We start from the raw sequence: 26,747 nt of genomic DNA, 5'->3' as shown, positions 1-26,747 counted from the left end.
TTTTGGATCAAATTGTAAATCGATACAATTGTTTGTATAATAAAACAGTAATTGAACAGAATAAGCACAATAGAGAAGTTAGTGACTAATATCTTAAAATACATGGGTTCGAATCCCATCGTGTCTAGAAGATCAGAATTAATGATTATTATATTGTTATAATTCTGATCGATCATCACATATCAGGTTTTCTTAGATTCTCCTATTCTTTTGGATGAATATCGTGATGAATTATCAAATTAAAATCGAGCTAGGACATGCATAGTAACATTTATTGATTGTAAGCTGTAACACTGTTATAAGGTACACTTATTAAAATTTACTCCGTAAAAACGCATTGGTTAAACGTATGTCATATTGCACCGAAAGATTTTCAGTACATAAACAAAAACCCGAAATATTTATACTGATAATCGCACTGATTCCTAACGATTTCCTTTAATATATTAATGCTTTTATTATGGTAAATTTAAGCTGCAGTGTCACGAGCGTAGCATCCAAAACATATGAAAATAATTCAATAAAACACACCGTACATAGTAAGTGGTTAAAATATGTATACTCTGGGTAATCACCACAGTAAATTGACCACTCGCATGTCACGAGTCGGTCATTCTATTTCATCGGCTCGTACGGCTTGTTATTTCAAGTTCTTATCAAACATCTACTGTTTATATAGACAGTATGCACGAAAATAAAATAGTAATATAAAAACATTAAACTAATATAATGCAGTCATAATGATGGACGTAAGAGCCGTTTGTTAGTTTGTGTTAATGCATTCTTAGAACAACCATAGTTTACCTGTGGTTAATGGTGAACGGACTATTGCTCACATGGGAACTGGTCACGCGGATTATTTCTCACACAAAAATTGGTCACAAATCGATTGCTCACAAGACACTTTTTGTAGTTGTGAATTATGACGGGAGTTAAAAAAAACATATTTCCTATAGAATATTTAAATGCATTGCATTAATTTAGTTCTATTTATTTTTAAACGATCAGCTATTATTTAATTATGTATATATTTATCACCGTTCATTGATATATTTAACAAAAGGCAGCTTTTGTTAAATATATCAATGAATCTCCATATGCTTTTGATTTTTAAATAAAAAATATCTAATTGCTACATTATTATTTAACCCGGATATTATTCTTGTAAAATCGGATAAAATTATTTTAAAAATAGTGTATAACTATTTATTAATAGCTTATTTCAATCAATTGATTTTTTTCACTTTGTGTCCTGTTAATATTAAAATGAAATAACTTAATATGTATATTATTAAGGAAATAATAATATTATTTAAAAAATAGTGTATGAATATTTTTTTAAATCAATTGATTTTGTTTTTAATTTGTGTCTTGTTAATTTTGCGATCGATTTGTGACCAATTTTAGTTAGAAGTTGTCTTGTGACCAATGTTCGTGTGAGCAATAATCCGCATGACCAATTGCCATGTGAGCAATGATCACCGAATCGTTTTATATATATGTACATGTGTATAATAAAAATAACAATAACAAAAACAGAGATGATACTTGATAGGTGATCAATTGATATAATGTATAAAGATGGCTAAATTAAATCCCGGAAGCGATAGAATATCTTTGAGTTCTTAATTATGTGTATAAAATAACTTACGAGTTCCAAGACCAAATATTTAAGTGAAATCCGGTATGAATAAAACATTGATATCATTCACTGCATGTACGCATATACTATTTATATTGCATTGTTTTAAAGCAATATAATTAAATTTAATTTAATTTTTAGGATTGAAAATAGTGTGCAAGAGCTTTCGGAAAACATGATCAAATGATCATAAAACACAGAGAAGTGATATATGATACTTAATAAGCGATGCGAACATATCTTGAATAGTTTCCCATCAATTTAATAGCGATATGAATACTTTCTCATATGCTGAAATGCCTTTTTGTATAAAAAGCAGTAATTCCAAATTTAGAAATCTAATCGTCTATATACTATCTCAATATTTTCGCTCAACAACTAAATTGTGCAACAACCCCCAGGCGAAAATCACGTAAACTTCAAAGCGTAAAGTTCACTGGGTCATGGCTGATCGTAGCGGAAAGGCCATCGGTCGCATTAACGCCATGTTTGGAAGAAAAATTAAAGTTAAACGATTGAATACTGTATATAATGATGGATGGAAGTATAGCTGAAAGTCGAAAATAAACAGACACCGGTGGATACAACACACACATAGAAAACATAGATAGAGACGCGGAAGGGTTTATTTTTAAAATGGACGCCCTAATGAACGGAAGTGCCGCTTAGAAAAAATCTAATAATATAATAGTACTACTGAACCACACAGAAAGAAGTAAACGTATTCAGAAAAGTTGTTACACAATTGGCACGGGCGCTCAGTGGTGGAAAATATAAACAACGCAACGGCGCCAAAGTGAAGTAGTTCAATGGCAAAAATTACTGGGACACGATGTGACATTTGGACACGTGCGTATCGAAAATATCAATGCGACACGGTGTACAATTAATATATTGAGTATTGAGTAATCACGTTTTTCTGAGGGGATGATGTCGACAATGCGTGGCGCTTTTTAACGGCGGAGTCGCGATTACATCCTTTAATCTTGATCGTCGTGGCAGGAACGTCAGTGCTTAATTTGTATGGAATGATACACATCTATTTGTGGTGTGCAACATTTGATGGTACTTCGCCATGTCCTCGTCCTCGTATAAAATAATACAATTATAACGAAAATCGTGCGTAAAAAAAGCCGAATCATAAAATTTAAAAACTTGATTCCAACAGATGGAACATATAAAACTGTCTTTCGCCAATTATGTAAAGCAATAAAAAGTATAATAACGACAAGTTTACTTTCTTAAGATAAAAATAAATAAATTACTCCTCTTACACAATCTTGTCGAATAGTTAATTCAACCTGACGAATAAACAGAGGATGTGGACAATTCGCATTTAACTCAAGTGCGAATTCAACTAACAATCGCTGTTATAAACGATGATACGAGAATATTTAGCTAGATTAGTTCCAATTGAAGCTTCTGACATAATAATAATAGTCTATTATATAAATAAATTTAAAAAAAGACGATTTTACAACAAAATTTAAAAGATTACGTCCTGATTCTGAAGTTGGCGCCGACAGAGATGAATTATTAATGCTCTCTAATATATATTTTTAACTCAAATAATTAACTATGTTGTATTATAAATGTATCCTCTTTTAAAAATCATATTTACCGACGTTTACACTGTTTATTTTCTCGCCTACTACAATATGAAACGTTAGAAATATATTTAAAAAAAATTAGCTATAATATTATATATCGCGAAACTTCGTTGCGATTAGAGTCTCCAATTACTCGAACCATCAACTACTCGAGTATCGAATATTAAAATTTTAAAATACTCGAGTACTCGAGTACTTTCGAGTATTTACCAAATGTACCAATATAGCTATTATTCAAATTCTTGCACATATAAATAAATAAATAAAATACTTAGTATGTTCATTTTTACAATTATTTTAACTTCACGAACATACTTTTTAAAAACAATAATGCAAAAAGTGTCTCGAATTTAATATTACTGCTAACCTTTGTTTTTATTATTCCCGTTATGGAAAAAACCCTTTCCGTTGCTGTTGATGTTGGTCTTATTGTCATTAACGCGTTGGATAAGGCTTCTAATTTATATCTGTTCGCTTTTTATAGATATAAAATTTTTTGAACTCTTTTTTTATGTTCTCTTCTTTCATTCCCTTCTCTGCTTTTCTCTTATTTCCTTCGACTATTGACAAAATAGCATTTTGTAATTCTTCTTGAATAGATTTTTTTTCTTAACAATATACAATATTCTACTCCTTCTGATTATTGCGAAGAATTTAAATCTATATCCTTCGAAGATGTATTTGGGTGAATCCCTTTCACTCTAGAGCTAAACGGTTCGCAAAGAACTGACTTTACTTTAAATGCCTTTAAAACACACAATTGTTTTGATTTATATTTTAAGCTGAGGGATCAGTATAAACAATTTACAACACTTTACGCTACAACTGCATAGTCATAAAACCTAAAATTTTTTTTGTTGATATTTCATATTGTTCATTGCCATAAATTAGATAAGTCGGGACTGTCGAACAGAAAACACAAAAGAAATTTCTCCGTCGTACCCACTAACATAGCCGACAACCGGAACTATGCAACTATGGAACTATGAAAAAATTATACCTGATAGTAACCGCTCTAACTCGGGACTTCGGGCATAAACGCCAAATAAAAGCAAGACGTTAATCTTTACCGGACCGAGTTAAAGTTATTTTTGTTTCTGAAATATTTCAAATTTTTTTAATTTCGAGTATTAATCGAGTAATTTTCAAAATACTCTGATATCAAGTACTTGAAAAATAGACAAAAATACTCGAGTATCGAGTACTCGATTACTCGAATTGGAGACTCTAGTTGCGATAAGAATGAGCGTAAAATTAGCGATTTTCAAGTTACAAAACAACACTGAAAAAATATTATTAATTATACTACTATGAAAAATATGATTTTGTCATAATACATAAATGAATTTAATAAAGTATTAATTCAATCCAGTATATTTTTACTAATTACTTCTCCGATGAAATTGTGCGTGAGGATAATATTGTATTTTATGAAATAAGACTATATTATTATATATATAGCTACAGTTGATTTCAAATAAAAATATTTTATATTTTTTACATACATATGTATGTAAATATATACAGATATTTCATTAGGACACTCAAATTACCGTACCCAACGTGATTTTAAGTTGATTATACTGTTAAAACTCAGAGAACCTATTTAAGATTCATCGAAATTATAATTTAAATAATACTAATTATGATTATTTATACCGATCTACTAGACGGCCTTAGAATGCGGATTCGAACCCATAATAGTTGGAAACAATAATAAAAATCTTATTCCGTATTTTTCGTTAGATATTAGTTGTATATTAAAAAATATATATATAAATATAAAAATATATATATAAATATATATATTGATTGTACGTATTGTTGTCAAAGCTTATGATTAGACTAACTATTATACTAGCGACAAAAACATAACCTGGATAGAGGGCAGGGAATGGAAAGAAAGGTCTAAATTCTTCTGAAAGCATTTTGTTATTTTTAAGTTACATTGACATAGCCATTCATATTTTATTAGGATTTTTTTCAGCAGTGATAAACCGATCATAGCTCCAATGATGCCAACATGAATCTTATTTAACAGAGAAGCTTGTTAAACTGGTCGGAAATTTGATATTAAATCGATAATTCACCATGCAACTTGAGACAATACGCTAGACATATGACCGACTTCCCCGCTATGGGTTGCTTTGCACACACCCTTCAGATGGAGATGATTGCTGCTAATATCGTTCAATAAAATAATGCACCAATTAAAAAAAAATTCAAATATTCGTTATTTTTAACTATTCGAATATCGAAGAGTAAACGATAAAATAATCGAAGAATTAAAAAATACAGTTTGGATAATGAATACAGATTCATACATACATATTTATGTTAACAATAAAAAGTATCTAAACTATCTATTATAATTTAAAAAATAATAGAGCTTTAAATCAGTACAAAATTTTATTTTAATTACTCTTGCTGAGAAAAGACTCATTTGGTTGCTGTTGATTTTTGACTTATTGTCAGCAATTTCAATAAACTACATACGCGACATTGAGACAGTCCACAGCTGTATAATATTAGTTCTAAGATATGAGTAATTTCGGCAATTTCAAACAGATTTTTATTTTTATTATTTTGTATGCGATTGCTTGTTTAACAGTTTTTAACTTGATCATGGATGTCAAAAATAAGTTAAATATAAGAAGATAAATTTCTCAAACAATAAAAAACCGCATAATCAAATAAGTATTCCAACCCTTAAGCCCGAGTTAAATTCATTATGAATTATTAAAACTAGGTGAAACGGTTATTGCAGTAAGTGAAGGATGGGTGTTCAAGTTTATTCAACAGAAAGGGGTTAATCCTTCATAATGACAATGAACACAAAAAAGCGAAAGTGACCAGTAAAAAAATTCTGAGGTTAAACTGGTTTAACCAAACCCTCTATATTCACTAGACCTCGCTCCACCCGACTATTACCTTTTCAGATCCATGGAACACATTTTAAGATAAACATTTTTAAAATGGATCGAAATTGAAAATCACTTGAAGTCAGAACTTTATCTTTAAAAGTGGACTGAAGAGCTGCAAGAGAGCTTTTCAATTGTCACGTACAAAATCTACTTGTTGGCTTAACAACAGCACTTTTAACACGTATTGCGACAAGTTTTTTTTTCTCACGGTCAATGCGTAAATTTCAATAGGTTTTATTTTCTTCGATTTTATACCTGGCCGATGGCTACCGGTGGTCTCCTAGATTATTTACCGATTTATATTTGGATATTTCGACCCTGTAGAGATTTATATCGCTCTATTCATCATAATACACGTATAACTACTTTGCGTTTAAATATCTTGAATTTGAAAACAGTTTGTTCACACGCTGACACATAAATTGATATTATTATATAATACTAGGGGTACCAAAATGAAATCGCGTATTTTTGCCAACAATATAAAAAATATGTTGATTATATTGCTATAAAATATAGTTTCTTGAAGATAATGACGGAAACTACTCGCACCAAGTAGAGCTACGTCGATCAAACGAAACTTATGAGCGACACAAGACAGGCGACACGAAGAAGGTGCAATAGAAAGTACAACAAAATATGCATATTTTGGATACACTTTAGATGCAGACTGTGACCACACAATAGAGATAAAATGTCGATTCAAGAAAGTCAGGACAACAATAACACGGATGAAGAAGATACTTGAGTTATGAGTTTGCTTTTAAAAATGACGTGTTATGTGTTCTGTCCTTCTGTACAGAGTAGAAGCTTGGACACTCATATATAAGGCAATTATACGTCTAGAGCTTTCGAAACGTGGATTTACAGACGCATGTTCTGTATCTAAGTGTAAGAAGTGGAAATGATAAAACAGATAAAAAAGATCGCGAATCAATACAGATAATAAGACGATCAGGAAAAAGAAGGGCGTCTTAACTGAAGAACTTACGTGGTTTGCGAAGAGGGCTACCCCCCCCCCCCCTCCTTATACAACAGTGCTTAAGATAAATTTAGTCTTCATAATTGTCAACATCGTGTAACGGATAAGGCACTAGAAGAAGTTACATGATTAAATATTAATTTTGTATTTAAATAATCTCAGGAAAGTTTCGGTTGAAAATAAACAGGCAGTTCAATCAGTCCTTTTTATGATTACGATACTAGTTCAAAATGCAAGTACATACAATATATTCTAATAAAACTATTCATTTATGCAAATATTTGCTTCACATTTGCACACAATACTTCCATATCTATGAGCTCCGCACATATCTCGTGAGGTGACAAGTTTTACAAATTACAATATTGAAATTGCGCATAATTCATATGAACGTACGCGAATATAAACATGACATGCGTATGAACGTACATATGTACACGGTTAGATTACTGTATTCATTTCAAATATTACGACACGCATTTTTTTATGGTCGCACAATGGCCATTTGGCCCGTTTTACCATACATGGAAACAAAACGGAAAAAAACGTAGATGATATTATCACAACCCATGGGATATATCGACAATATCACACACAACCTTGCCCGTAGTTACACATACACGCCATATGGCGGTAATTTCGCTCTCAGCGAACCAAATCAAAACGCAAAGCACTCTCTCTAATAAGGCCATAAAGCACTGACATTTAATTAACGTGAAAACGTAATTAACAAAGACGAGTGGGGAAAAATACACGTGACAATGCTCATCACGTTAACTTATAAACGACATGTCATGGTTAAAAGTTCGTTTCTCACGCACTTGTAAATATTGATTTTCTGGTAGAAAATAATTTAGCCATTTTCTTCTATACAAATATTACTATATATAAATGAGATAACCACTCGAAATAAGCAAATATATAAACCAGTCACTCTCAATCGATGGAATTTAATTTAAATATTGTGCGTATCGCGCCAATGTCCGTCTCTGTTTATTTTCATATAGGTTTTATATAAGCTTCGACCAGTGTTTATATTGTATGGTATATGGTATAGTGAACATATTCTGTTATACAAGAAAATAATATTATTATTAACAGTATAAGACAATGTTAAAAATAAACTGTAAAATTAACTTCATCGATCGTTCAGCGAACCGTTACCGATTTTTCATATCATTTTTTTAATATGTATTTGTCTTCTAAAAACTTCGTTATATTTTTAGATATCATAAGTTGAATAGTAGCAATATTTTTTGTTAATGTGACGTCTAGAATCAATTTTGTTTACTAGTTTACAGTTACTTATTTTTGAGGACAATACAAAAAACTTTCATGAATTTAGTTTTGTATATGATAAATATATATTTATGTATATTATCTCCGTTTGCCATAAAACTATGCCTGTATATATCTGAAAATACTAATTTTACTCTTGTTTTATTTAGACTAGAAAAAAATATAAAACAATTGATATAACAACCAGTGGCGTCGTAGAAACAACCAAGCCATTAAGTTATTGTCGATCAAGTGACCAAACGCTACTCTCTTGATTGGTTGCTTTTATTTCTCTGAATTTTATATACATTTTTATGAAACATGTCCCATTTTAATTAACGTTCCTTTTAATATTATGAGTATTGTTAATTCGCTCTAAATTTTTGCATAATAAAAGTGAATAAACCATAAAAAAATTCTAGTCTAATCTTAATTGTTTTTAGATATTGAGTATATTTGGAATCCAAATTACCTATTTAATTTAACAAATACATGTCACTAAAATTTTGTCATTAAAAATATTATGTAAAGTATATCACCTTCAATATTATATTACTGTAATAATTACCGTATTTCAGCAATTATCTATTTCGCACACGTAGAATATTTTTTTGAAAAAATTAAATGAAAAAGTTTTGTAGCTAGTCGATGAATTGAAATTTATAAATGAAATCAACGACCTAACAAAAAAATAGGAGTAAGCTTTTATAGCACTATTTAAATATTTATTTATTTATTTTTAATCAGTTGCAACATTGCAGGCATTAGCCCAATGCGTTAGAATGGAGTAAACGCGATTAATAACTACTAAGTAGTAAAACACCAGACTAAAAGCAAAATATGTAAATCAGTGGCATATATTTTATTGATTATAAACTTCAGCTAACAATCAATATATGTCACTATGCATGACCTATCTTGATTTTGTTTTAAATATTCATATTAATATTTATTTACGAGATTAGGAAAATCTGGGAAACTTAATTTGTGATGTTCGATCGGAATTATAATTATATAATAATAATTAATTCCAATGATTTAAAAAAATAGAAATTAAAAAAAACAACACCAGAATTATATTTTCTCTCTTCATGACATGTTACGGTAACTTTTTGGTTTAGGTGAACTTTAAAGTAAATATGATCCGACATTGTCTCAAGAGTTTCAACAAGAAAATAATAATATAATGCAGGTTCATTATCTTTCAACGAAAATACATAATAAGTTTATTAATATTCGATGCTCATTTGTAAAAAACTAAATCATTGATGAGGTTAAAATATTTTTGAGTTATTGCTGATGCAAGTCTAGATTTATCTCATAAGGAACATATAACATTGTTTAATAGTGGTAAATTTAACGAATTGGATTTTCAATCAAAGAATGTTTTATATTTTTGATTATTTTTTGGGGAAACAATTAGCATAAATAAAAATAAATTACATGAATTAAAATTAAGTTTTAAAAACTAGAAAGAAAATATTTTTGAAGGGCCTCAAAAATAGCATTTGCTCTGGATTTATTTGTTATATGTATTTATTATGATCTAATCAAATTAAAAAATTTGATATTATTTATCTATTCAGAAAGCTGCTAAACTTATATTTTGGTGTATAATGATATATAGGTTTTTCTAAATATTTTTTTATATATAAGCATTTTCGTGTTTAAAAAAAATACACACTTTGAACTGCTTTTGCTTCTGAACAATAGACAATTTTTGAACATTTTTAATGTATCATGTTCAACGATAAAATATATGCGAATTGAAGATAATTAATTGACGTACTATTTGCTATCATCAAATGTGTAATTAAAAATTGATAAAACACGTTTGTAACAAACATTCACAGTGAACAACCATGAACCTTTTATCTAGTCAAATAATCACATAACATAAACATGTCTAAGAAATCTAAGAAATACACATCACGCCTTTCGTATACAAATGATCTAATATTTCGAAATAGTCGCAAGTCGTGATTTCATGAATTAATTGACAGCAAAGTTGTTTGTGCTGTCAAATTAACATATCGAACGGTAACACCCAATTGCTAAATATTTTATATCAACTCACATCCAGGCGATATCCCGTTCTCCTTCATGGTGCACCTGAAGGGAGAATAAGTCCCGGGAAGGACCTTGCCGTACATGGTCCTGTCCATTGCTGCTATCGAGGGGTTGTTGGCGAAGAAAGTGGTTTATCGCATCATGTCACATACATACACAAGCACGCCCACTTTTTGAAAACACGCGCGTCTGGCGGTAAACACTAGGATAGCAGTTGTCAACGAACACGTGAGTTCGGGACAGTGGCGAGAGAGACAGTCGCGGGCCCTAGGTTGGCGCGGCCCGGCTTTGGACTGGTGCAGGGGTGTAGCGAGTGAGGGTCGCGGTCCGCGATCGAAGACCCACACGACGAACGAAGCGCCCTTAGAACTGTTTCTAAAATTAACTTGGCTATGTGCATAGAAAAACAAGCTTCTTATCATTGCGATGATAAGAAGTAGGATAAGATTATTGGTATCTGCGTGTAGTATATATCAATAAATTAATTTAGATAAGTAAATAATAATACAAAAAAGTCAGTTGAGATCCGAAAATTCTGGACCAGTGACTGTTATGGGCCGAATTGCATTCGTTACAATTACAGCGGCGACTTAAAATTGTTTATGTTCTTGCAAAGATTTCTTTGTCTTGCCGAAAACAAGCCAGATACAAAGAAGTTTTCAGTGATAGCTACGATGAGCTGTAACAATTTATGTGGAATCTCTATTAGGTGTGTATCATATTATAGAACATCTAATAGCTAAAACCACTGGTTTAAGTGCTTTATTGACAAGAAAAATAAACTTGCAAAATAATTAAGAATCGCAAAAAATCTTCAATCGTATGCATATTTCAGAAAAGACTCCATTTACATATTGCAGTAAATTGTAAAAAAACAGCAAATCAAATGATGATTTCTGTTTTTTTAACAATTTATTAATAACCTGACAATAACTTAATTTTAACTATTTTTATTTATATCAGAAATTAAAAGCACAATAAACGGGGGGCGCACATGACATTTTTCGAGGTACTGAGCTACTAGGGCAGAAACATTAAAATATACTATTAATTAAATGTTATAATTGAGTATTTTGCATTTTAGTGGGCAAGCTTTTAACTGATTAAATGCATTATTTATAATTAAAATTTAAGTGCTACATTTAAATGTTTATACAATAGTAAATTAAACTATAAAACTTGACTATCAATAATTTATTGTAAAGAAAATGATATGTATGTATTATACAATGGTTTACATAAAAAAATCCTATATGCGTTTGTATAGAAGTTGTTGTTTTTATATTTAATATAACCTTTCAAATGCCAAGCCATATAAGGTATGATATCATCGTGCTTAATTTAGACGCACAATTCTAATTTGAGTAATTTATACATTAGTTCGAGTATAAAAAGTATAAAAAATATTGTCAATAGACTGGTTATAAATTTAAGAACATAACGCTTACCATCAACAGAATTAAATAGTAGCAAATTATTGATTTTTTTAGCAAGGTCGTTAACTCATTTTTCATTGAAAAAATACTTAATATAACAAGCTTTCGTTTTACATATCAGATAGATAATCAATCATCTAAACATAGAGACCACACCCTTATTACAAGACCAGCCTATGTGTACAATATTTATATCTACATCTGTTTACTATCAATTTTCGGTATAGAAAATCCATTTACGACGCTCAACTATGATAAAAACATCTTTATGACGTCATAATTACATCGTTGAATGTCAGAAGTATAAAAATATTTGAAATATAGCATTTTTAATTAATTAACTGATAATGTGTTTTACTCGTAACTAACTTCCTGCGGTATATACTGATCTAAGTGTTTCATATGTTTCGATAAAATCACTACCATAAAATATCTGCATTTTAATAAGTATACTTAAGTGTGCAGAAAAAATTAAGAAACCGCTAAAGCTGTAATTAATTCATTTTATTCTATCAAATAAATATAACTCTTGGGACGTGCTTCGGTCATTTTTACTTAATAAGTACTGTTTAAGTTTAATTATAATTTTCTTACATTAACATATTATTCATAAACTACAACGTTGATTATTCAAATAGCATATATAACAAATAATTTGGTTTCACTAAATTGAGATATAGGCAAATATAATAAATATTAAAAACAAAACACCTTTTAAATTTATAATATCGAATTGTGTAAAGCAAATACTAGTAGATATATAACTACGCGTTTGCTTATCTTTTAAAAATGGATCTTATATATTTACTATAAGCTGAATTATTAGATTTTTTGTATATCATATATGCATGACCTAGCTCGATTCTAATTATTCATCACAATATTTATCTGTGAGATTATGAAAATCTAGGAAAACCTAGTGATGATGGATCGGAATCTTCCAATCATGATAGAAATTGAAAAAGATTAAGCTTTATGTGGGATTTAAACCATGGTATTTTAGGTATTAATAATCATATATGTACTACTAATCTATCATATAATAGATATTCTTAGGTTATTTGTCTATGTAGGCATTAGTGTTATTTTATAGTTCGTATATTGCCCGGTGATTGATAACAAGAATAATTTATCAGAATTAATTAAATTAAATATTTTATTAGTTGCCCAAAATAATAAACTCTGCTATCTCCCCCATGACTGACAGGACACTTTATAATCCATCAAGCCAAATTGGAGTGATCAAGCAGTTAAAAAACGTACACGCATATGGGCGGATTAAATAAATTGACTGGAGACAGCAGTCAGTGAAGAGCTACTGGATACAACGTTACGAGTATTATATGACCGGCGCCAGCCTACCCTAGGTGAGTTGTTGGAAACTTAGTCTAACTGGAGGGGAAAAAAGACGAGGGAGAATTCCAGGATGAATTCCTGTGCTCCCATTCTATTTTGCGACGCCGACCGTCGACGACCACGAAGACGACGAAAATCACGAAAATAATAACAGAGAAGAAGCAAATAAGAAAAAAGCTCGCCCACTCGATGGTGCGGCCGGGAAGCAAACAAACAAACTTCGATGATGACGAAAAAAAATAACTAAAAATTCGATTTGAACGAGAAACGAACTCTGGGAAGTGTAACTTTCACGCAATGAGGCAAATGAGTGATTAAGAACATATGTATAAAAATATGTACTAAGTAAATCGGGTCATTGAATATTATGTGTGTTTCGTCATTAAAACTTCATGCAAAAAAAACACATACTGCATATGTATTTATTGTAACGCATTTGTTTAAAATGGTCGTGCCAATTCCTAATATCTGAGAGCGACTTTCGTTCAGTGGTTAATCGTTATATCGTACATTTAAGGCATGGATAAGTAACAATAATAATAAAAAATAAGTAAATGGCCAACCGTTGTTACTGATGAACTTGTTAAAAAAAAGTTTCAAGAATTGTTCTTTATGAACTCTACGCGATGGGTGACTCTTATGACGTTGGAATCAGGAAAATAAATGAAGAACATTAGAAAATTAATAGAGAATAATAAAATTTTAGCCTAAAACGCTTTAAAATAATTTTCTGAACTGTGTATTCTTTTCTTTCTGAATACTACTCATTGTTACAGATGATTTGTGTTAATAGCGGTGAATTATGAGATTATTCTTCCTGAAGTATTTTATAACTAGATATGAAGTGAATGAACTGTTACAAAACTAACTTCCTGTAAGAAAGTCAAAAATGTTTTATATATTTAAATAAATAAAAACTGTTCTTGGTTATTCTTACAGGATATAAGGGCTTTTGAGTACACGATAACTGCAATAATTTTAATCATATCGCCGTGAATTTTTTCTTATAAATTAGACCTTTTATTATCTTAGCTAGGTGTGTTAACCCGCCTGATTTGCCATTTTATTTAAAAATGGCGGTTATTCAGAAAAATGGAAATTTCGTAAAAGATAAAAAATAAAAAGGTGTAATAGAAATAAAATAATAATGTTATTTTTAAAAAGTGTCTTTTATACGGGTTAATACGGTTTTTGAGAACACGATAACTACTGTAATTTAAATCAGATTACTATTAAATTATTCTAAAGAATAGACTTTGTAAATATTTTGGTTCAGTTAGGCAGCTTGTTCCGCTATCTTGTTTCAAAATAGCAGTAGCTAAAAAAATACAACTCCGTTAAAAGAATCCTACACAAAATAGTGAATAGGGCACAAGCGTTTTAAAATAAAAATGAAAACATTGTAACTGAATTAATCAACTTTAGACAATTTCAAAAATTATTCTCCCAGAATCCTAGATATTTAAAAATAATTAATTCGTTCGAAAGACTAAAAAGGACTGAAATTTAAATTACTTAGATATTTTAAATGTTATAATTCTCTAGTTAAAAAACATTTATGTATGTAATTATTATTAGGAAGCAACGTTTCAAAGCAAGAAAGTTTAGAATGATAATTTTAGTTGTATCCTTTCTAATGTAGTTAATATTTATTTAATTATGTTGAACGAGCGAGCGCTTTAGGGATCAATGGTTAAATTTTCAGAATTAACCACACGATATTGCACATGGTTCAAAAGCTGTAATAATTCCACGAATTCGTCCCGAGTTCCGTCAATAATATAACCAATCCAATATGTTACTTGAATTAAAAGACATTTAAAAGAGAATATAATTAAACACTACGAAGCCTCAAACAATATTCTAAATTTAGCTTAATCCTCCCTAAACATTCCGATATCAGTATCGTGTTTTATTTTTACAGCGCATTACACCTGTAACATGAAACGTCTAAATTACACCAATGCATTATCATATCCACCCTAAAGCCAAATATGCACAAACACACATTTAAACAGTCGAAGAAAATTTTATCTATGTTTTGTAGACATTATAAAAAAAAACAGGTATCTCTCTCGATAGTCATATATCAAAGGGGTCATTATTATGTATATAAAAAACGTCAAACTTGCAATTTCCCGTTCTTTTTTCGGTGACATAAAACACGTTAACGATCGATATTATTAGCTCTGCGGCAATTCGTGAACTGAGATTGTAGTTTTGATATACAAATATAAAACTCGTCACACGAAAGATAAGAAATACGTTTTTTAATAACATAACTTAATTTTCGTTCTACTGTCGCACACTGACAGAATCTCAATTGAAAAATACGATTGCTTATGTCATAATTGTTGGTGATGCAACGCGAAATTTATGACTGCTTTTCAAACGGCCTTCAACGAACTGGTTTTGTTGTTATTTAAAAAATGCATCTAATTAGAAAATAAACATAACAAATTTAAGACGATAATAAGCAAGATTACCGAAATTAAAATCTAAAATTCAAATCAAATCGAACACCACAGCAAGCTTTTCCTAGATCACCCTATATTGTTATATAACTTATGTGTGTATATGTATATCGAAAACTATCAATTAAAATTGTGCTAGAGTTTTGTCACGATGGTAAAACAAATATTAATTGCAAAATCTATGGAGATAACATAAAAGTATTAATCATTAAACGAGAGAATAATGTTATTGTATTTTATAAAATCAGACAGAATTTCTACTATACATATTCTATTTGCGTTAAGCACAGTCAGTTCGAGAGCTATCCATTTCATCATTATTCATAATTGAGAGAGAGATGGCAAGTTTGGGTTTACGCCCCTAGCTCTAAAGCGAGCGATAAGAATATACGTTTGATATACGTATCATTACTCCGATTGATTGATAAATATAAAAAAAATATAGTGATGATTTTAATTTCTATAAATTTGTTCAAAATATAAACAGGAGTAATGATAAGTATATCGAACGTATATCCGTATCGTGTGCTTCAGAGCTAATACCTAGTAGGGGGGCGTAAACCCAAACATCCCATCTCTTTTTCAATTATGAATAATGACGAAACGGATAGCTCTCGAACTGACTGTGATAACGCAAATAGGGTATAGTTGCATTTTTCACAAACAGTTTTTTTATTATATATTGGATATGCAGTCTTAAATAAACATTTTAACAATAAACTGAATGCAAAACAATGAATATTAAAAATATAAGTTTCCAAGATTATAAAATTTTTCCGTAGGGTGCATCATCTATGTGTTATGCGACTTACTTTTTAACAAAAAATAGTAAGTGTACTACAATATAACGGTATCACGTTTTGTATTTAAACAGGGAAAAAAGCATTATTTATAAAATAGATTAGCTTTAAGTTTATTAACTGACACAATAGACTGCGCCTAATACCTAAAATACATATGAATCCTAGTATTTCTATCATGTCTGGTAGATCGAAATTAGTGATTATTATATAATTATAATTCCTATCAATCAATACAGATTGGGTTTTCTTAGATTTTCCTATTCTCACGGATGAATAATTGAAATAAAATCGAGCTAGTTAGTGCATAGTGGCATCTATTGATTGTAAAGATAATAAAATAAATGCTACTAATCTATAGACTGATTTCTGGTGTCATATTACTTGTAGGTGTTGATCCTGTTGTAAAGTTTTGGTAATGTCATGTTGACAATAAAACTTCACAATAAATAATATTTCGAAACATTATTGGGTCATACTTGGGACAGGTTCCTGTATGATCGCAGGAGTTTTTAAAATAGTGTTATAGATTAATAGCATCTATAGAAGCGATGACTTGTTCAAATTATGGCGCATGCACCAAAAGTAACGTATTGCATGGTTAGAAGTAGCGTACTGCACTTCAGTGATAATGAGTTTTTTCTTTTACCGTGCAGCAGAGAACATTGCAATTACAAAGTTACTATAGAATATCTGAACTTGAGCTTGAAGAAATTGGCGCATGAAATGCAAAAAAATCGTACTTACAAACTTCGTACGTACAAAAGCCCACGAGGAAAACCTCGGATGAGATGAACACGTGCGTTTAAAATGACTTACAGACGATGAAATTGCCTGGTTAGATATCAGTAAATACTAAATACTGCTATCAGTATATTAATCTTGTTAATTAATAAATATATTAATAACTGGGAGCGAATTGAGATCCATCGTTTGAGCGCACTTACAAACAAGGGTTGATAATATCTTTGGATTCATAGACTATTACTTGAAATTAAGTTGGTTTCACTTGGTTCAGTTTTGGTCAAAAAATGAAAAGCTAAAATAATTAAGACGAGTCAAATCATAAAAGCGAGAAAACAGAGAAAATACAAACAACTACCATAAGTGTGAATAGTTTTTGTTATGAAAAGTTAGATTTTTTCAGCTTCACACAAACAATGCAGCCTTTTATGTAAAGTGCTAAAGATAAAAATATTCTATGAAGGTTTTAGTCATTGCCATTGTAATTGACAGATATAATTCGGCGCATTACGGTCCCTAGTCCAGGGTTTTATGGACTTGCTCGATTGCCCCAGTGGTCAATCCGTCTAGGATAATGACCACTATTCTTACAATTTAATCAATTCCTTACCACCATTGATGTCCAAAAAATAAAATAGTAATATGTAACCGCAAAAAATAGGTTCTTATGTAAAATCTATTTAATAGTTTTTTAATAATAACTGTTCATATGGTCCAGAAATAATTAAAAAACTTTTTGTATATATGTACATATGTGCATACACTTGTATATAGTATATAAAAATATTTTACAAAATGAATATTGAATGCGAACGAAATATGTAATAAAAATATACATACATTTTATAGTGTATTACATTATGTTTTATGCGTATACACAAGACCTATGTATTTTTAGTAAATCGATTCCGAAGTGAGGATTGAACGAATGCCAAAGGAGACACAAGGTCTTTGTTGTCACGGTCGAGACGTATTGACATAGATAACGGTCAAAACGTCAACTTCATGACGCATAAGTTCATCCATTATTATGCACTAAACGATTATCATGCACGAATGAACTAGTGGTATAAAAACATACAATAATTGTAAATATAAAGTGTGATTCAGTTGCTCATTGGGTTGCGTTAGGTGGCAGGTGAATGTGTACATTCCGTATTGGTGCAATAATGAATAATATTATATATGATTGTGGAAATTTTAAACTTAACTAAAAATCAAGTGGGAAGTATATGTATAAATATTTTATGTGATCGTAGCTGTAAGAGATTTTATTAGCAATATCTTAAAGGGACATAGAGGCCAATATGACAACGATGGCTGTTAAATGCACCCATAAAAGAAACAATATAAATTTGAAAATGCTTTCAATATACAGGTATCCTTGCCATTATTTTCACGCTAGTTTATCAAAAAATATTATTTTGAAGAAATTCAATACATTTTTTTCATTACCATCTCAATGTTAATCTACATATCTACGTAGTAATAAAATCAAACGATATAATAATTATTAGATGGTCAGTATAAATATTGTATTGCACAATTGTGATCGTCTATAGGAACTTTAGGCGAATTGTAGTAACAAAATGTGTCAAAAAAGTTATTAACATCCAACAAATAAATCTTTCTATATATTTAATAATAATATAACAAATTATGTTTTGTATAACTCCATGTCATATAAATCGCTAATACTATAGCAAAGCTTTAAACCAAATATAATAATATTGAGATTTAAATAAGGAAGGATAAAATAAACAAATATTTAAAATTGAATAAAATCATAAGTTTAAACGAGTTTTTCTTAAATACCACACTGTCACAAATTTATATACAGAAAAAACATATCTATTCATATATATAGATAGATAAATTGGGTAACTTTACATTACTTTTAGTCGGTATATAGATAATATGTGCATGACAATCTTTGACATACATGGTGCTCGTTATTAAAATCAAATTATAGGTTATAAACGTATATAAATTGCAAAACGATTATTTTTATATTGTATCAAAACATTTGATGTATTTGTTATGTAAGAATATTCATCGTGTTGACGTTTGACACGTGTAAACGTCAAATGTCAAGTGACAGTTTAATATTGGAAACAGCGACTCACCTAGATCGTCCATCTTGCAATTCTCCGGTGAAATTGAAGAAAACAATCACTTCCGAGCTGACTGCAAGGTGATCATAAGTCAGGGGGCGAAACCCACGAGGGGCCAATAAACACCGTTCTACCGCGCTAACTGTGTATGGACGAGACCGGTGCTGTTGAGACCAATACTTGTTTGTTGTCATCTGACATTCCAGAAAGGGTGAACTAAAATTGAAAAAATACAACAATGTTACTAAAAATAATATTTATAAATAATAAAAATAACATTATATAAACATATTTATTTAAATGATATAAAACCTAAGGGCAAATTAAATTTCTAAATTATTTTTAGAAATTTAATTTGACGTATTGCTACAATATTGTGGCATTAAATAGTATGTAATTATTTTTTTTTTATAAACCCTAGGTGATAGTGATGCTATGTTTCCTAGTTCCTAGTCCTTCCGAAGATTGGGTTGATTTCTTGGAGATTCTTGCTACTGATTGGCTGGAATATGTTGGACAGTTGAATTGAAAGTGGTGACTTTTACTAATACCTACTATCCGACAGATGTCATTGTGAAGTTATCCGATACTTCTGCTCCTGGTTCCGTCTCCAATTATTATTAATCGCCGATTATCAACTCTAATCGTGACCAGAAACCCGAACTTTGTATTTTTAAATCAAGTCAAGTAAATAGCATTAGACATTTTTGCATTCCGTCCAAATAATTTTGTCATGTAGTAACACTGAGTCAGAATTGACAGCGTCATAACATGAAAAAGATCGCCGAGGCTGGGATTTCATTCTTCGCGTATAGCATTAAGATTTACAGAAGGCGGTACGTACAGTGCGGTATTCTTGTCAGCTCGGAAATGCTCGTAACCAGTGGTCACCGGACAAAATGTTTGCTTTTCTTTGTCCTCCTTGAACAAAAATGCCCGAGGTAACCTTTTTAGCTCCCACAGCATCCCTATAAACAAAAATTTTCTAGATTATTTTTTTATTTTTAGTGTCCTTTAATATTTTCCAAATCTTTAGGCGTGCTCTCGCTAGCATTAGAATTTCAGTCCACTGGAAGCTATCGACGCTCATAACTAAGTTTTCAAATTTGTATGCGGTCAAATCTTCGTACTCTCACTTTAAACGTTTCATGGACTCAAAAATGGATTATTAGGACTTGACATCTTCTCTGCGGTGTTCGGTGTTGTTACACAACTCTTTGTCTGAATCTTGGGCGGCCGCTAACTTAAAAAAACTGACGGCTTAGATTACCTTAACTCTTAACAACACATAAATAAAGCATAACTGTCGGGATTCAATAACGTTCACATGTTCATAAGAATACTTACGAACATGTGAACGTTAAGCATAAACGAACATGTATCTGAAATACTATAAAGCTTGGTGCACCGCCAATATTGCTGTATTGTTTTCCTGCACTCATTGCCAACATTTCAAGGAGGTATGCTGCAAAATGTCCAAACTAATTTGACACCCAGGTCCAGATAAAACTACTCTCAATGCTCATTTAAAACATGTGATTCATAATATGGGCGTATTTTCTTCCTCTTTCATATCATTTAGTCGTTGGTTTTGAGAAGATCTTGCTTGGTGGGAGCTATTTTCTTGATCAAAATGCAGTATCAATTTTTTTATTTCGGATAAGTCCTTGCTTTCTTCTAATCTTTCGATCAGTTGGGTAGCGTCATTTCTAACATTTTGTACACACGTTGGTTGGTTCTCGGTTGAATGTTGTATTAGCATTGGCTGGTTCTATTTGTTTTGTTAGAATAAAATGTAACATAATATAAATCACAATCAATAGTACACACTTCAAAATAGAAAAATGTGTGTCGAGTCATCTTATAGTTATAGAAAAAATGTGGCATAATATAAAACACAATTTATAGTACATAATTTAAAATATAAAAGCAGAGCAAAAAGTGTGTCAAAACAGAGTAGTTAAAGAAAACATGTATCATAATATAAAACAAAATTAATAGTACAAAACTTTTAAATTAACAAAAGCAGAGCACAAATCGTATCATGTCCTACAATTGTAGAAAAAAAATGTGGCATAATATAAAACACAATCAACAGTACATATTTAAAAATAGATTAAAGCAGAGCAAAAACATGTGTCAAGTTATACCTGAAACACCAGCGGGTAGTAAGTTCTCGACACAAAGAATTTTAGCAAAATTAAAAAAAAATAAAAATTCTATAATTGATGACTTCAAAAGCTGACCCCAATAATCGTATATATATAAATTTATTCTTTAAAATAAAATAAATAAGTTTATAAATAACTCAAATAAACGTGTTTCATTTTATATGTTACCAATAAGAAAAAAACTACTGAAAAATAAAATACACGTATTTCTATAACAATTAAAGAAATAGTTGCACTGCGAAATGTTAATAATTGGTTTGCGGTTAAATAATCAACAAAAAACTGTTAAAAACAAACAATTTTGCTGTAAATATTCTAAAGCAAAATCTACGATAATAATGACACAAGTACACGTAGGAAATAAAAGTAACGAGATTTTAAAAATCAGTAGTTGGCTTTAAATATCTATTTATAATAAGCATTTACGTAAAACAAAAAAGAGCGATAGTAAGTCAAAACGTGCTAGAAATATGATCTACAAGGTGCTATTTACATAATGATCAGAATCTATGGTGTTAACGATGGACTTTTTTGAAAATCTCACTATGGTTATGTACGAAAAGAGTGCAATCTAAGCTCCAATAAATGACTTTATAAGTTTTAAACGCATAATAAAGAATCAAACAAGATTTTGGTTCTAACATGATAAAATTATTTCTACAGAAAGAATATATTCAACTATTTGTTCTGCATTTATTTTGTTAAAAAAAATTTAAATTTTTTTCTTAATAATTGTATTTTGATAAACATAATTTCATTTTTAATTCATAGTTTATAAGTAAAACATGGATAAAAGTTGTGCAAAAAGTAACTAAGTTATCAATAAATTGAAAAAAAAATGTAGCATAACATAAAGCACAATTCATAGTACATAATTTAATATAGGGATAAAATCATAGCATCTTATAAATTGAAAAAAACAAAGCATAATAAAAAAATCACAATTAATTGCAAAGAATTAAAAAAAACAGAGCAAAAGTTTGTCAATCGTCTTATAGTTATAGAATAATATAAAACACAAATCCACTCACAGGAATCACAAGTCATACGCATATCTCTGCCTGTTTGATAGCGTGCCTCTAAATGTAGTCTTATCTGTGTGGTCTCCACAACACTTTATAAAATATAACACTATATATATTTAAACACTTTAAAAAATAAAACACTGTATAATATTACACTGTATATAATATAACACTATAAAATATAACACTATATAACATAAAACACTGTATTAAACACAACACTCTATTAAATATAACACTTTAGGGTGCACAGTCCTAGGATTAGTTGATCTCGCTCTTATGTGAATCAAAGTAGACTTTCATTAGTTATATTCACATGTGACAACAGACGATTAACGGCGTGACGTTTCTTGTAATGCCCGTAGAATATCCTCAGGGCACTTGTGGCTGCGCGTTCCTAGTGTCAGGACAAATTATTCGTGCAGCTGGTAGTTTGGGAGATCCAGGACTAGTCTTCATGTCTGTCGACGAGGGCTAGCATGACTTGTGGTTACTCTGAGTGGCTCCACAAGGAGCCACTCACAGGAACCACAAGTCATACGCGCATCTTTCTTCTTGGTGTCTCTCACCGTCTGTGCCATTGCTTGTTGTCTCAGCGTCTGCCACGAGATGGCTGTCTGTTGAATAGGCTGCATCGAAATGTAGACCTATCTGTGTGGTCGACACAACACTATATAAAATATAACACTATATATATTTAAACACTTTGAATAATAGAACACTATATAATATTACACTGTATATAATATAACACTGTATAAAATATAACACTATATAACATAAAGCACTGTATTAAACACAACACTATTAAATATAACACTTTAGGGTGCGCAGTCCTAGGAGTAGTTGATCTCGCTCTTGTGTAAATCCAAGTAGACTTTCATTAGTTATATTCACATGTGACAACAGACGATTAACGGCGTGACGTTTCTTTCAACTTCGGTTAAAAAAGTGCAAGTTGTAATGCCCGTAGAATATCCTCATGGCTCTTGTGGCTGCGCGCTCCTACTGTCAGGACAAATTCTTTGTGCGGCTGGTGGTTTCGGAGATCCAGGACTTGTCTTGATGTCTGTCGACGAGGGCGAGTATGACTTGTGGTTACTCTGAGTGGCTCCACAAGGAGCCACTTACAGGAACCACAAGTCATACGCGCATCTTTCTTCTTGGTGTCTCTCACCGTCTGTGCCATGGCTTGTTGTCTCAGCGTCTGCCACGAGATGGCTGTCTGTTGAATAGGCTGCATCGTGATGTAGACCTATCTGTGTGGTCGCCACAACACTTTATAAAATATAACACTATTTATATTTAAACACTTTAAAAAATAGAACACTGTATAATATTACACTGTATATAATATAACACTGTATAAAATACAACACCATATAACATAAATCACTGTATTAGAATAGAACACTTTATAAAAAATAACACTGTTTAAAATAGGACACTATGTACAATAAAACACAATATATATAATAGACAAAAGCATAGCATATTATAAATAGATAAAAACATATGGCATATTATTCAAACACAAGTAATAACACAAAGTTATAAAAAAAAAACAGATTAAAGCAGAGCAAAAACAGTGTGAAGACATCTTATAAATAGCATAATTTTGCATAATATTAAACACAATATATAGTACATAATTAAAAATATTATATTAGCAGAGCAAAAAGTGTGTCAAGTCATCATATAAATAGAAAAAATGTGGCATAATATAAAACAAAATTTATAGTACATAATTTAAAATATCATATAATCAGAGCAAAAGTGTGACAAAACATCTTATAGCTATAGAAATATATAGAATAATATAAAACACAAATTATATACATATTTAAAATAAACAATAGTAGCGCAAAATCAGAACATGTTATAAAATAGTAAATTAAAAATAAAAACGATGATTGTGTACAGAAAATTGAAAATATGCCTAATGAAACAAAATTGATAGCACAAAATTAAAAAATAAAATAAAAAAATATGATTTAAATAAACGTAGTACACTATATAAAATAGTACACTACAAATAATTATATCATTATAAAAAATAACACTGTATATAATATAACATTATATAAAATAGAACACTTTACACACTATAACGCTATATAAGATAAAAAGTAGTAAGTTTGGGATATCCAGTACTAGTCTTCATGTCTGTCGACGAGGGCTAGAATGACTTGTGGTTACTCTGAGTGGCTCCACAAGGAGCTACTCACAGGAACCACAAGTCATACGCGCATCTTTCTTCTTGGTGTCTCTCACCGTCTGTGCCATTGCTTGTTGTCTCAGCGTCTGCCACGAGATGGCTGTCTGTTGAATAGGCTTCATCGAAATGTAGACCTATCTGTGTGGTCGACACAACACTATATAAAATATAACACTATATATATTTAAACACTTTGAATAATAGAACACTATATAAAATATAACACTATATATATTTAAACACTTTGAATAATAGAACACTATATAATATAACACTGTATATAATATAACACTGTATAAAATTTAACACTATATTACATAAAGCACTGTATTAAACACAACACTCTATCAAATATAACACTTTAGGGTGCGCAGTCCTAGGAGTAGTTGATCTCGCTCTTGTGTGAATCAAAGTAGACTTTCATTAGTTATATTCACATGTGACAACAGACAATTATCGGCGTGACGTTTCTTTCAACTTCGGTTAAAGAAGTGCAAGTTGTAATGCTCGTAGAATATCCTCAGGGCTCTTGTAGCTGCGCGCTTTTAGTGTCAGGACAAATTCTTCGTGCAGCTGGTGGCTTGGGAGATCCAGGACTAGTCTTCATGTCTGTCGACGAGGGCTAGAATGACTTGTGGTTACTCTGAGTGGCTCCACAAGGAGCCACTCACAGGAACCACAAGTCATACGCGCATCTTTCTTCTTGGTGTCTCTCACCGTCTGTGCCATGGCTTGTTGTCTCAGCGTCTGCCACGAGATGGCTGTCTGTTGAATAGGCTGCATCGAAATGCAGACCTATCTGTGTGGTCGCCACAACACTATATAAAATATAACACTATATATATTTAAACACTTTGAATAATAGAACATCATATAATATTACACTGTATATAATATAACACTGTATAAAATATAACACTATATAACACAAAGCACTGTATTAAACACAACACTCTATTAAATATAACACTTTAGGGTCACAGTCCTAGGACTAGTTGATCTCGCTCTTGTGTAAATCCTAGTAGACTTTCATTAGTTATATTCACATGTGACGACAGACGATTAACGGCGTGACGTTTCTTTCAACTTGGTTAAAGAAGTGCAAGTTGTAATGCCGGTAGAATATCCTCAGGGCTTTTGTGGCTGCAGGCTTCTAGTGTCAGGACAAATTCTTCGTGCAGCTGGTGGTTTGGGAGATCCAGGACTAGTCTTCATGTCTGTCGACGAGGGCTAGAATGACTTGTGGTTACTCTGAGTGGCTCCACAAGGAGCCACTCACAGGAACCACAAGTCATACGCGCATCTTTCTTCTTGGTGTCTCTCACCGTCTGTGCCATTGCTTGTTGTCTCAGCGTCTGCCACGAGATGGCTGTCTGTTGAATAGGCTTCATCGAAATGTAGACCTATCTGTGTGGTCGACACAACACTATATAAAATATAACACTATATATATTTAAACACTTTGAATAATAGAACACTATATAATATTACACTGTATATAATATAACACTGTATAAAATATAACACTATATCACATAAAGCACTGTATTAAACACAACACTCTATCAAATATAACACTTTAGGGTCCCAGTCCTAGGAGTAGTTGATCTCGCTCTTGTGTAAATCCAAGTAGACTTTCATTAGTTATATTCACATGTGACAACAGACGATTAACGGCGTGACGTTTCTTTCAACTTCGGGTAAAGAAGTACAAGTTGTAATGCTCGTAGAATATCCTCAGGGCTCTTGTAGCTGCGCGCTCTTAGTGTCAGGACAAATTCTTCGTGCAGCTGGTGGTTTGGGAGATCCAGGACTAGTCTTCATGTCTGTCGACGAGGGCTAGAATGACTTGTGGTTACTCTGAGTGGCTCCACAAGGAGCCACTCACAGGAACCACAAGTCA

General features: G+C 31.0%; 1 protein-coding gene and 1 long non-coding RNA gene across 5 annotated transcripts in view; one reads left to right on the top strand and one right to left on the bottom strand.

Moving 5' to 3' along the window:
- LOC148236821 (paxillin-like) overlaps positions 1–19,590 on the bottom strand; it is an 85,863-nt gene extending 66,273 nt beyond the window's left edge. For 2 of the 4 annotated variants that reach the window (XM_088182729.1, XM_088182734.1), the window contains exon 1: positions 19,443–19,590. In XM_088182729.1, coding sequence (XP_088038855.1) covers positions 19,443–19,455 — 13 coding nt within the window. In that variant the 5' untranslated portion in view covers positions 19,456–19,590. Of the gene's footprint in view, positions 1–10,513; positions 10,762–19,442 lie in introns of those variants that run through there. The other 2 variants (XM_088182728.1, XM_088182732.1) reach the window with 1 other exon arrangement.
- Positions 19,591–20,167: 577 nt separating this feature from the next.
- On the top strand, positions 20,168–21,647 carry LOC148236820 (uncharacterized). The gene is made up of 2 exons (XR_015809059.1): positions 20,168–20,275; positions 20,315–21,647. It is a non-coding gene; the product is annotated as an uncharacterized LOC148236820 (long non-coding RNA).
- Positions 21,648–26,747: the final 5,100 nt, after the last annotated feature.

Source organism: Plectrocnemia conspersa, unplaced genomic scaffold, assembly GCF_051122295.1.
Source record: "Plectrocnemia conspersa isolate PC_06_02 unplaced genomic scaffold, ASM5112229v1 ptg000003l, whole genome shotgun sequence".
Classification (NCBI taxonomy): Eukaryota; Metazoa; Arthropoda; class Insecta; order Trichoptera; family Polycentropodidae; genus Plectrocnemia; species Plectrocnemia conspersa.
Note: the sequence above shows the minus strand (reverse complement) of the source record. Positions and strands in the feature narration are given on the sequence as shown.